Source organism: Falco naumanni, chromosome 1, assembly GCF_017639655.2.
Source record: "Falco naumanni isolate bFalNau1 chromosome 1, bFalNau1.pat, whole genome shotgun sequence".
Lineage (NCBI taxonomy): Eukaryota > Metazoa > Chordata > Aves > Falconiformes > Falconidae > Falco > Falco naumanni.
In genome coordinates, this window is record NC_054054.1 from 59,002,969 (window position 1) to 59,015,600 (window position 12,632).

General features: G+C 42.9%; 1 protein-coding gene across 2 annotated transcripts in view; it reads right to left on the reverse strand.

The window, feature by feature from the left end:
- Nucleotides 1-236: 236 nt before the first annotated feature.
- The window catches only part of KDR (kinase insert domain receptor), a 32,095-nt gene continuing 19,699 nt past the window's right edge, over nucleotides 237-12,632 (reverse strand). Inside the window, exons 21-30 of one of the 2 annotated variants that reach the window (XM_040595793.1) lie at nucleotides 12,403-12,559; nucleotides 10,816-10,916; nucleotides 9,369-9,491; nucleotides 9,109-9,220; nucleotides 8,619-8,718; nucleotides 8,402-8,507; nucleotides 6,374-6,525; nucleotides 2,846-2,942; nucleotides 2,655-2,743; nucleotides 237-1,801 (exon numbers count right to left, since the gene is read on the reverse strand). In XM_040595793.1, coding sequence (XP_040451727.1) covers nucleotides 1,582-1,801; nucleotides 2,655-2,743; nucleotides 2,846-2,942; nucleotides 6,374-6,525; nucleotides 8,402-8,507; nucleotides 8,619-8,718; nucleotides 9,109-9,220; nucleotides 9,369-9,491; nucleotides 10,816-10,916; nucleotides 12,403-12,559 — 1,257 coding nt within the window. In that variant the 3' untranslated portion in view covers nucleotides 237-1,581. Of the gene's footprint in view, nucleotides 1,802-2,654; nucleotides 2,744-2,830; nucleotides 2,943-6,373; nucleotides 6,526-8,401; nucleotides 8,508-8,618; nucleotides 8,719-9,108; nucleotides 9,221-9,368; nucleotides 9,492-10,815; nucleotides 10,917-12,402; nucleotides 12,560-12,632 lie in introns of both variants that reach the window. The other variant, XM_040595783.1, reaches the window with a different exon arrangement.

Sequence of the window (12,632 nt, forward strand, 5' to 3'; positions counted from 1 at the left end):
TAAATAACTAGTTATTTATGCAATTACTTCAAATAAGTAGCACATGATAAGCTTCCCTGTCAACAGAAAGGATATAAGAAAATACATGCAAGAAAAGCAAATAGATCCACTTGTAGCCCCCACCTCGAAATTTCCAGTCCCTTTTAATAAAGCGACGTTTTAGCTATTAAAAATTGTGACCCTTGTAATGCTACAGAACACTGATACAGAATGTGAATAGTACAATATCCATTATATAATATATATATTTGTATTTTAATATATTACATTTATTTCTACATAAAGAGGCTATAAATACTGTATATGCCTTATATTCATGGTTCCCAGCATTTGACATTATAGTAAGTACAAACAAAAAAATAATAATTATAAAAATACAAAAAAGAACTCAGTAGAAATAGCTTTACATTTTCAAATCTTGTAGCCTGTGCTGTGTCTATCAATAGAGCTCTGGGACTACAAGAACACAGGTAAGAAGTTGTCCAACAACTAGGCACAATCTCACCACTCAGAGAAGATCAGAGCTGCCATGAAACCAGTCACGGATTCCCAAGAACACATCAACGGAGATCTCTGCCATTGCAAACAGACTTTGAGTTTGCAAAGTGAAAGAGTCAGACCTACATCTGAGGGAGGGGGATGAGATGAGAAGGTAGGGTGCCCTTAGGATGTCCCACCAGGACCACAGGGCTCCCCGTAGTCCTAAGGTAGATTACATTGCCTTTTCTACCTGTTGTAGAGGCTGCCCCAGTGGTGATTCAGAGCAGGGGTGTATTTTCTGCAGCCGTTTCAGGCTAGCTCAGAAGGAGGTAGGCACCTGGCATGGGTCAAGGGTGTTGGGGAGGACGGGGCCAGAGCCACCCTCAGAGGTGAGGCATGCCCCTGGCACCCACGTCCTGTCACTTGGCTTGGTGCTCTGCCTTCTTCCTACTAACCAGCCTCACCGCAGAAGTCTTGCAAGCAAATGCAGCTCCTGAGGTCTGGTACAGCAGCTTCTCTTCTCTGCCAAGGACAGAGACCATCACCCCAACCTATATTTAGCCCAGCCTATATTTAGTCTCAGGCTGTTGGCAAGTGCCAGAGCCTTGAGCTGGAGGTTCCTTTTTTTGTTTGTAGAGGTGCAAGCAGGGGCTAACTCTGAGAAACAAGAAGCCAGTGCCGTGCTGTTTCCTTCCTGGAGTCCAGCCACAAGGGGAAAAACAATTAAAAAAGAGCAAGGCTGTGCCATTATTTCGTACAACTGGAAAGAGTTAAGTTGAACGTCGTGCTGCTGCCTGCATCAAGCAGATGCCTAGCATGTCACTGGGGTCCCAAAGGCCACCACACCGCCATCGGGTCGGCACAGACCACACGCTGCGGCCAGGGCTTTGCACCCTCAGCCGCCCAGTGTCTCTCGAGGAAGGCGCCCTGCAGCCTGGCACGGCATAGTTTTGCTACCAGACGCTTCTACATCCTCTTCAGGAAAAATAAACATCTTGTCTTAGTCTCACAGATGCCGTCTTTCTGTACATCAAACCTGAATACCACCAGCCCAGGCAAGGAAGGCACAACCCGGGGGGACCCGGGGCCGCTGGCTTTGCCCTAGAGCGGCGGGGAGGCAAGCGGCACAGCCCCGTCGTAGGCCAGCCCGTGCGCGCGGCAGAATGGGGGCGAAGCCTCCCGGGCGCACAAGAGTTCAGTCTCCTCGCTGGAGTAGACGGTGGTGTCCATATCATCCGAATGGTACCCTGACTGATACCCGCTTGTCTGGTTGGAGGCTTCGGACATGACGGACTCGTTACTCTTGCTGGGCACCAGCGTGCTGTGAAAAAGAAGCAGAAACAGGACAGAGCTGTGGAGACAGACGGTCTTCTGGAGGGCAGGTGGGTGATTCCTGGTCGGCAGCTGCTTTCCATCACAGCAACAACCAAAGCAAAATGGTGCACTTAGCAAAACTGCCTTCAAGCCTTTTTAAACATGCATTTGATTATAAGTAGACACCTTTTCATATGCCCTAACTTTAGTAATGCATGAAAAGGATATTTAATCTTATGACAATACAAAGAGTTAAGACTGTGACCACAGATTAAATGGAAAGAAAAATTTGAGAGGCTTCACAGATTTCAGCTGTGGTGCAATTGTAACTGCAGTATACCTTTGTTTGCACTGGAGTTATCCTGGAAAAAATAAATCCTGAGAAGCTCTCAGAGAGCATACGTGAGGTTTCAGCTCCACCAATGCCACTGTGCTTCCTGTGAACTGCACAATGAAACCCCTGTACAATGCTCTGAAAATACACCCAGGTACATCCTGAAAACTAAGAGTCAGCTCAAGAAAAAGGAAAAAAAAGAGCTCTTTGTCATTGCAGACAGGCCTTCACAAATATGCTCAATTGTGTGCACCCGTTCAGCTCCTTCAAGGGGTGGTTGATGCTTTTGCAGCTGATAAATACAAGTCCCTCCTACAGTGCTGGCTGATGCTTCCAACAGCTGCATTACTTCTCCTCCCCTGGTACTAAATGACGATGACCAGGCATACAGTGCACAATTTTTCTTTGTGTTCTTAAAAATAGAGTAAGAAAAGATTTTTTCTTCTAAAAACTTTTACAAACCAATCAATCTTTTGACATACTGCAAGCAAAAGGTCATATTCAATACACACAGCCTGAGCCTCACCTAAAAGGTATTTTCACTTGTTTATCGCTCTCTTCCAATGTCTTCAGCTCTTCAGATGCAAGAACCATCCCACTATCTGTCTGGTTTTCCTGCAAAGGTGTTAGAAATGCATTAAATGGCAAGGGATAAAAACAAAACCCAAGAAAAGAAGACATAAACAGAAGGAGAAGACATACAAACAACAAATTCACCTCCTGAACAACTTTTACTGTTGTTACCAATGGGACATCTTCAAATGTTTTCACACTCACAGGGCGGCTTTTTCTTTTGCTACCTTGCCGGTACTGACTGAAAAGAAAAGAAAACAAAAAAAGGTTTGTGTCCACTATCCACAGCTTGGCTGCAAACAGTGCAATGATATCAGAATCCTTTTATCTCTCTGCAGAGAAGTTAATCCCTTTGTCAAAACATATTATGCAAACCTCAGAATATCTATTTATTGAAAAGGACAAACAGCCTAGAAAGTGACATGTTTCTGACCTTCTGCTCCTGACAACCGTGATCTCTGAGCAAATCCTAAGAAATGGCTTTGAGAAAACAGCTCCTTTCCTCAGTTACACTGGAGGGCTTCACTTCCTGCAAGCTTTGCTTAGAAGTATAATACACAGAGAATTCTGGAGCACAGACATGTGTCTCTTCCTTTGGACTGTACTTCTGAGAACCCTGGTTGGACTTGAGACAACAACAGCAGACTCAGCAGCCTGCTGCCCTCAAACCATGGGGATCAGGACAGGGAGTGCTACATCTCTGTTGAAGGCTCTTCTCCAAAGGAAGCCGCCTGGTCAGGATGACATCCATAAAAAAAATTGGACAAAGAAATAAAATTGACTTTCATGGAGGTACTAATACAGTAAACAAAACAGCTACCCTCAGCTTTCTGTCTGAGTGGATACAGAATGAAAAGGATGTTGCCCCAGTTAAACAGGACAAATTTCTGTTCCTAACAGCTATTGAAGAAAAAGCCATGGAGCTAGAAGAGAAACCTGCATCCACTTGAAGCTCAAAGTTGGAGGCAATTAAGAACATTATTCATCCCATTTCGCATTTGAGTCTAGCTATGTTGAGTCCTGCCTATCTCCAATCCACATTTACTTAAACTGGCGGGAATTTTACAATTTCCCTGTATATCCTGCTCAGGTGATCAATCACACTTTAGAATGGTTTTCAAATATTAAACCCAAGTATTTTCTGCAAACAAAATTTCTTCTGTTGCTGGGGACACAGAATATTTAATTATCGCGTTCTTTCGAGCAACTTTGCATATATCAAAAACTGCTGCTATGTTCCCTCTCAATTTTCTCTTCCTAGACTTAACAAAACCAGTTCTTTCAAGATCTCTGTCTGCACTGACCATGTCTTCTGCTCCTGTTACTCTGCGAGTATTCACTTCCCCCGCAATCCTTCCAGGGCCAAAAACATCTAATGGAAAATCTAGCCCACTTACCCCCCTGGACAACCTGACCCTGAACGATGAGCAGTTCGTTCCACAACTTGCCGTCTTAGTCTGAAAGCTCCCCCTGTGCTTGCATGTAATTGCCCACACAGGCACAGAACTGCATGGCCAGGACTACAGTTACCAGGGTGGTGTGGAATCTGAACGACCTCCTGGGTATGGGAGTCCTGCCTTCGCTCAGCCCAGACAAGAGTCAGCCTACATAGGCTACAATGAATTAGATCCTCCCGGTTAAGCCAAGCTACTTGCAAACACGACCAGAAAGAGTGTGCAGGCAGAGAGAGGCCACACGTGGAGCCCACGTCCTGCCTGGTGGTGGTGAGGGCTCAGCTGATGCCACCCTGACAGTATTTCCTGACACGCATTCACATTTTCTAACAGACTGTCCCATTAAAAAAGGCCCCAAAATACCCCCCAGAAGATCAAAATCCACCTTCCCTGCTATCCATCAGACCAATTATCCTCCCTAAAAATGAAACTTAGGTTGGTGTGACTTGATTTGCTCTTGACAAATCCATGCCAGACATTTTTAGTTACTTCATTTTCCTGCAGGCATTCACCATTATTTATCTGATTGTTTATTCTGGGACCATTCCTAGGATTCAAGTTAACCTGATTTAAGGGTTAGTTCTTTCCTGTTCTTTCTGAAAAAGGCATTATCTTCACACCTCCTTAAATCTTCTTTACCTCACCTGACTGTTCTTAATGACAACCTTTATAGGTTCAGAAACTGTCTGTCTGTTTCCTAAGTCAAATACGGCAGACATTAGGAGGTTCTGCCGATTTTAATTTACCTCATAATCTAAATACTCTTTAATATTCTCTGCGATTTCCCTGGGCTTGCTTTTCCTCCTCCAGTTTTGATTTAGAGATTGTATTTAGTACTTTTATGAAGATTGAAAAAGACATTACTGAACAGATCAATCAATCTTTACTACACGTATAGCAAGATCCATGCCTACAAAATAATTTTCAGCTACCAGGACAGAAGAACAAAGCCCCTAAGTATGCCGTAAGCTCCCCACTTTGCCTCTCCTAGCATGCTTTCCCCAAGTGCTTTCACAACCCTGTCACACTGTAAGACAGAAGAGGTTCAAAGTCTCTTTAAAAGGCTGACAGATTTTACTTCTGTTCATAACAGGAATGGGATCCAAGAAAGCCAAATAGGAAGTATTAGAAGTGGAAAATAACTGTGATGGTTTCAGTGTTACATCATGCTTTTTTGTCTTCTAAATATTCATATTTTGGACTGCCCCGCTACTAAAACATGGGGTTGAGAGTTCAGCTCTAGGACCATAGTTCAACTGAAGTGTGAAATGCACTGTGCCTACCTAGCCTTTGCCAGGACCACATAAAAATGTCATCCTCCAGTACCCAAAATCATTGGGAACTTTCTTTGTGTTTGGTGGATATAATGCAAGCAGCGAGGGAGAGAGCTCCACTTTGTGGAAACCACATGAAACCTGCCAGCAGAGTCCATCTCTGCACGGATGGCTGGATCCATCTCTTTCTATCCTACTCCTTCTTCCACAATTGCAACAAGCAACCCAGGGCTCCCAGCATCTAAGTGGCTGAATTTGATCTTGGGCAGCACTGGGTGAGAAAATACCTTTCTTTTTCATGTTGCTTGAGGTCCTCACAAGGTCCAACATAAGCACTGCTTAAAAAAATAATTCCTTCCTCATCAGGGAAGTCACTTCTGCCATGACACCCAGCAGCATCTACCACTATTGGTCGATTGTGGATGCACCAGCAGCCCACCAGAAGCAAGCAGTGGACAAAAAACAGTGACAACACTATTTAGATCGCATTCCCCTTGGCTATCAATTCATGACCTATTTACCAACATTTCACTTCAGGAGGGGAAATGCCAGATCTAATCGATCCAACGATAGATCTATCTCCATTAATATTTTAGGGAGCCGCAATACAAAAGTGTGAACACAACTGAACTGGATCAGTTAAACTTTTTATTCATTCTGGTTCTTGAGAACTAAATAAAAAACTCGTGGGGTTTTTTTGAGTGAGAGTACCAAATCTTGAAAGGGTAGCAAAAAAAAAAAAAAAAAGACCCAAAAACCCCACTAGTGTTTGGGGAGGTAAGAAACTATTTTTTTCCTATAAAAACTACAGATTCCTTCTTATCCCTATGGAGAAATTTAAATATGGATCAGGCAGCTGAAGTCTCTTCCTTTCGTTTTCCCTGCCCCCAGCATGAACAAAACCTGCCCAGAGGCCCCAGTAGGATGTCCACCATATAAAATACCTAATTCCTGCTGTGTTGTCATAATGGAATTTAGGATCACAGACTTCCTCTTCCTCCCTACAGGAAGCAGGTGAAGTTGGGAGAGAGAGACCCGAATCCTCTTCCATATTCAGTGATACTGACAAAGGAAGGACAACGTAGTCTTTACCATCCTGTAAATGCAGTGAAAAAATACAAAAATTATTTAGGCTGCTGAGATAAATAAACAGCTACACATACATATGTGGAGAATGCATCAGTCTCACAGTGCTACCTTGAGTTATAGTTTCATTAAACTATAAAACGTTATACCACCTTTGCAGGAGCAGCTACGTCAAAAGAAGGAAACTTAAGAAGAACCACTGCCAAGTAGTTTTAGATAAAAAATTGAGATTTTTTTTATATGACATATTGTAGCATAACGTATAAATGGAACTTTTTATTGATGTCTTTGAAATAAAAAATGTAGGTTTTAGTAATGTTCAAAACCCAATGAAACAAAGAATATGAACCTGAGGAAAAAAAATAAACTGAAACTTTAAACTGAAAGTTTTAACTTAAACTGAAACTGAGACTGAATTAGACTACAGTGTATGAATCAGAAAGGCTAAATTAAGTATAAGAAGTAAATGAAAAAAAAATGAAATTAGGATAGCAGAAAAAGAAAATTTCTATCGTACTTTGGCATCTAATTTGATGTGAATAACAAGGACACCGTTTTTAGAAATTTCTTCTACTTGTTTGCTTTTTGCTCTAAGGTATAAAGAGAAAAAATGGATTACGCATCCTTAGGTACGGCATATGTATTTATAGTCCCAAAGGAAAATCTTTAGTAGATTCCACCTTTTATTTAATTTTTTTTCATCTACCCCTTTCAGATTACAATATGACACATGCATAATTAGCTATTAGTTATCAGACAGCAAATCATGTTTTGTCTTTTATAGTCACAGTACACTACCATTCATGACAAGAGGGTCTAAAAATCCAACCATACTAGATTATGAGCAAATATAAACAAAGTATGTTCTGAACATACACGGAAACACTTTTTTGCTGTGACGGTGATCAAGTGCTGCCACGGGTTGCCCAGAGAGGTTGTGGAGTCTCCATACTTGGAGATACTCAAAAGCCGCATGGGCATGGTAGTGGGCAACCAGCTCTAGGTGGCCCTTCTTGAGCAGTGAGGTTGGACCAGATGACTTCCAGAGGTCACTTCCAAACTCAGCCCGACTGTGATTCTGTGACACATAAGATTCAAGCTGCTCTTTAGGAAAGTGAAGAAACGCTATCCTTTCTGAGTTTCCTTATGTACACGTAGTTTGGAAGGGCAGGTAATTCCCATCATTACCAAATAGCTCAGAAAGGGACAACTCGTTTAATAGGAGAGCACATGGCCAAAACCAGCCTCCTTCCCCCAGTGTGCTCACATCTGTTGCCCTGGCCTTGGCCACTTCCATGCTACATGAAGAGGGAGCCACAAGATGGAGAACCTGGGGGGGAGGCCCATGTACCCCACCTGCATGCAGTGGGCTCTCTTACTACAGTGCTTGCACACAAGACAAATCTTATACTTCTCTGCATGGAGCTGCTGACAGGCAGCAAACTGCCTTTATCCTCATTTTCCAGAAGTCATTAAAGGCATTGCAGCCCACATCCTCACATATGTTAAGGTGTCTGTCTCTGGCACAGTAAGATCAACAGGAGCTACCTGCCAAATGCCTCTGCAGTATGCAGAGAAATCATCAGCACCGCAGGGAACTGAGCCTGTGCCAACAACTCCCCAGCAAGACAGCTAAGTAAGCTCATCAGTGGTGTCAGGGGAAGCCCTTGCTGGCAGGGCAAAGTGGCTTTTTTTTACAACAGACCTCTGCAATCTTCTGCCCACCAAGTCATCCTTCTCTGCAAGTTGCCCCGACTGCCAGTCAGTAACGGGAGTGGTGTCAGAAGCCCAGGCTCCTCACAGCTCCAGCAGGCAGTACCTGACTACAAGACTTTGTGGTGGCTGGCGAAACAGGAGGGTTTCAGCAGAGAATACATCTCATGTACCTGACGGACATTGGCTTGCAGTAAATTCCCCAGGTGCTCCACCAGCTCTGAAAAAGTTGGTCTCTGCTTAGGATCTCCATGCCAGCAATCCAGCATTGTCTGGTACCTAGGAAGGACAAACCCCAGTAAAATACCAGCAAGGTGCGAGCAGGTGCTTGCTCCAGCATCTGCTATTATTGTGGGGTAAATGAGTGCAGCTGGAAGAACAATTTCTCACATTTCTGGTGTTGTATAGTCTGGTGCTCTCATTCTTGTTCCTTCTTTCAGTCTTCTGCAAAATTCCTCATCAATTTTCACACCAGGGTACGGCGACGCGCCTAAAATGACAGCAACAGCAATTGTAATGCATTAGACTCTTAAATTCTGGGATTGGTTTTCAAACAAATAATTCGCTATGGCCTGAGTTAATAAGGTAATTTAGTACATTTGGATGTGCAAACTATTTATATTTATGATGGAAACAGCAACTGATTGAGTAAATGAGGCACATCATCACATACTGAAATTGTATGAAGAAGCGTTTCAAGTCCATGTTTGTACATTTGCATTTTTAAGGAAATTTATTTTATTTTGATAGAGAAAATAAACAGGAAATTTTCAAGAAGTGAAAAAAAGATATGCTAGAGGATCCAAGAACACTGTGACTGTTTTCTTCAGACTTTGTTGTTTAAAATTTAAGATGGCTTGGTAGAATTATGGTGACTCACCTAATGAAAATATTTCCCATAGCAGAACTCCAAAGGACCATACGTCACTCTGAATAGTATATACTCTATCAAAAATGGTTTCTGGTGCCATCCATTTCAGGGGTAGTCTGGCCTGAAAGCATTTCCATAAACAAAAAGGTATCATAGTTTAGCAAAACACTGAGTTTCCACAAAGTGATTTAAGGTGAAAAAACAAACAAACAAACAGTGTGTCATGACTTCATCTTAATTCTCTCTCAAATAGAGAATCTGAAACTTACATCTCCTTTTCTGACATAATCTGGGTCTTTGTAGATGTCTCGAGCCAAGCCAAAATCACAGATTTTGACCACGTTATTGTCTGACAAGAGGATATTACGAGCAGCCAGGTCCCTGTGGATGCACTGCAAAGAGAAGTAAACAACTTCATATGCCGCCTGTCGTCACAGCTCTGTCCACAGGGCTGATCTCTTTCACATATGTGCTCTCCTACGCCCAAAGGCCAGATAACTCTTAAAACCTTTTAAGAAAAAAGAACCTCGGCATCAACAGTTACTGATTTTAAGTGCTTTTTTGATGGTCACAACTGATTTGGCTCAGGGAGACTTGCGTTCCCAAGTCTAAACATACATCTGTTTATCCACTATGCAGAGAGGGCCTTTGAAGTTAGCTAATTAATTATCCTAAGAAGCTGACACAAAACAAGTTCAGATCTGATTACCTTTAGATTTACTTAGCTTCATTCAAATCTGTGTACTCCACTCTCTGAAAAACATACCATGCTAAAATGCTGATTTGATCCAACACAAACTAATCTTGACTACAGACAGAAAAGTTCATGCCTTTACCTATTCACAACAACAGTTTAGCCAAAACCCAAAGACTCAAAACTCAAGTAAAAAGCCAGGCTCTGAAACTGGCTGAAGATTTGCTTCTAGTACGGACTGGAAGTGCAGAACCTGGAAAGACATATTTATACATACACACACCAACCAGGATGTATGAAATGCAGACAAATGCATGTTTTTAGAAAAGACTCTGGAATATGCTCTTGAATACCTCGCCTGCACTCTAGAGCACAGTTGTATTCCTCACTTCTATTTCCTTTTCCCATTTCTAAGTACTTTTTGTTTTTATACAACTGCAACCTATTCCTCGCTCTTGCTGGAATTTACATCCTTTGAAAAATGTGCTATACATATTTAGGATCAAACTGCAGAAAAGCACTCCTCGAAGGCCAAGTTCAGGTGAGCTGCTATTGACTGCCAGAGTGTCCTTGGCAAGGGACTCTCCAAGGAGTCATCCATGAAGTTTCACAGGTGAACACTGCATCTCCTTACACTGCCCTTCCAATTCCACTGCACAAGACATAGGCAACCTCCTCAGGGTAAACTTCTTTACTCTCGTTTAGCTCTGCTTACTAGGGATTTGTCCTTAATTCCTTTAATCATCTTTGTAAGTCAGCTCCTCTCCTCCAACTACTTACTCATTCTTCTATGAACCAGGGTGACCCACAAACGCTATACAGATCACCAACATTTGTGTCAATAAACGCATGGACTGTTTCACTCTACAGTATTAATGATTTGTTATGTCTTAGGGCAAAAAGAAAGTGTTGCAGATGGCTGCTAGTCCAGAGATGAACATGCTGTTTCCTTCTATAGACCTACAGCACTATTTCCTACAGTCAAATAAATAACATGCCACTCTTCCAGAGAAGTTCCTTACTTTGCGTGAAGCCAAAAACTCCATCCCCCTCGCCACCTGGAAGCTATAACAGATGAGGTCCTCCATGGTCAAAGGGTTCTTACAAAGGTCTTCAGAACCAGCTGAAAAAAATCAGATGATGGTCAAACATGCCCTTTGAAACTGATTTCACCCATAAGTGCTTCTTAGGTAGAAGTCCATCTTGATTTTATGCTACATTGAACTGGAGGAGCAAACTGAGTCCCTTTTTGGCTGTATAATTATCACTAACAACCCATTTTACACCAAATCAGCCCTGTGCAAAATAAACTTCAAGATGATGGGTTATACCTCAGGCCTCATTGCTTATTTCCAGAGTTCTCACCAGTGGAAAGATCTGCAAAACAGTCCCGAAAGAAAAACAACCAAACCTCAGCTCACAAGTTCCTAGGCCAGGAAAGGCTTGCTGTGGTTTCAGCAGATGAATCTGGAAACCAATGAGAGTGAGGCCCCACCTAGTCCTTGTTGGGGAAGAATATGCCATGGGGAGAAAGACTTGAATTTGGCAAAAAGCCCTGCTAATTTAGGGTAGAAGAAGCCTTCCCTCATCCTCTAGTGACCTGGAGGAATAATGTACTCAAGTATCCAACAAAGATACCTAGGCATTTAGTTCCTGCCGAAATAAACAACTCAATGACTTTGCTCAGCTCTTGATTTTCACAAGAAATCTACTGCAAGCTACAACACTGGTGGCTAAAACCCTCTTCTCAAGACCTGCTTTAGATACTTATTACATCATGCCAGCTCAGAAGGTCAGTGTTTACACTAGAGAGGTCTGAAAAGGACCAAAATGGTGTGGAAATGCATAAAGTGCATGCCTGACATTACCTATTAGGAGCGCATTAAAACCGCATCATCCTCCCTGCTAACATACTGATGTTTTTCTTTGCATTAAATGATTTTTAGTAGAAGTCAAGGTACAGACGACTAAGCTACAGCCTCCCTCCTGACCTGTCTGATCCCACTGCTTGATGAAATTAGTGGTCTCTGAAACACGTTGGCAGCACTGAGCACTTTGTGCTGCCTCTGCCAAAGGAGAGCACAGCAAATGCATCTGTGAAACTACTGCAGATGGTGTGTATATCCAAGAGAGGCTTTGAAAGAGTGGGTAATTCAGGTTTCCTGTTCCTGACACACCACCTGTACAGAGGGAAGGTAGATAAACCTTTCTGCTAATAAGCAGTGAAGCAGATGGGGTTTCATGATATTTAACTTCTGCGTAAACACTGAGGAAATACAGGTAGCACCCTGGCGCATCCCTCTCTGCACTGCCTTTGGAGTTTGTGCTCTTCGATTTTCCCTGAAGACACTGGGACATTTAAACAGAGGGATCTCCAAAAGGCGATGCACTAAAAATGCCACCTTTTCAGATAGGACATTACCTGGGACTCAGCTGAGTGTTTAGGGATGTGAACTACATAACCATAGCTTAGGAACTTTCGTTATCTAGGAAACACCCTGCACAAGCTTTGAGGGAGCTTTAGCAATCACGCAGTCCCCAATGTCCCTCATCAGCTGCCACCGCCACCAATGACAGCTGTTCTAATACCAAGAAAAGACATATCCTACCATCCTCCTCTTCCACGTCACTCAAGGAGCGCTCCTCCACAAAGCCAGAGCTTGCTGAGCTCTGGCTGCTTGTGATGCTGTCCAACCGTCGCTTCAAGTCTGCGGAGACATCTCCGACGTAGTTCTCCTTCCCCTGCCGACACCTGGCACTTTTGGTCTAGGAATGTGAGGGGAGGGTGGGAGAAATCAGAAGCAGAAAGCATGCCAGGAGCTTCCCTGGGAGAGGCAAT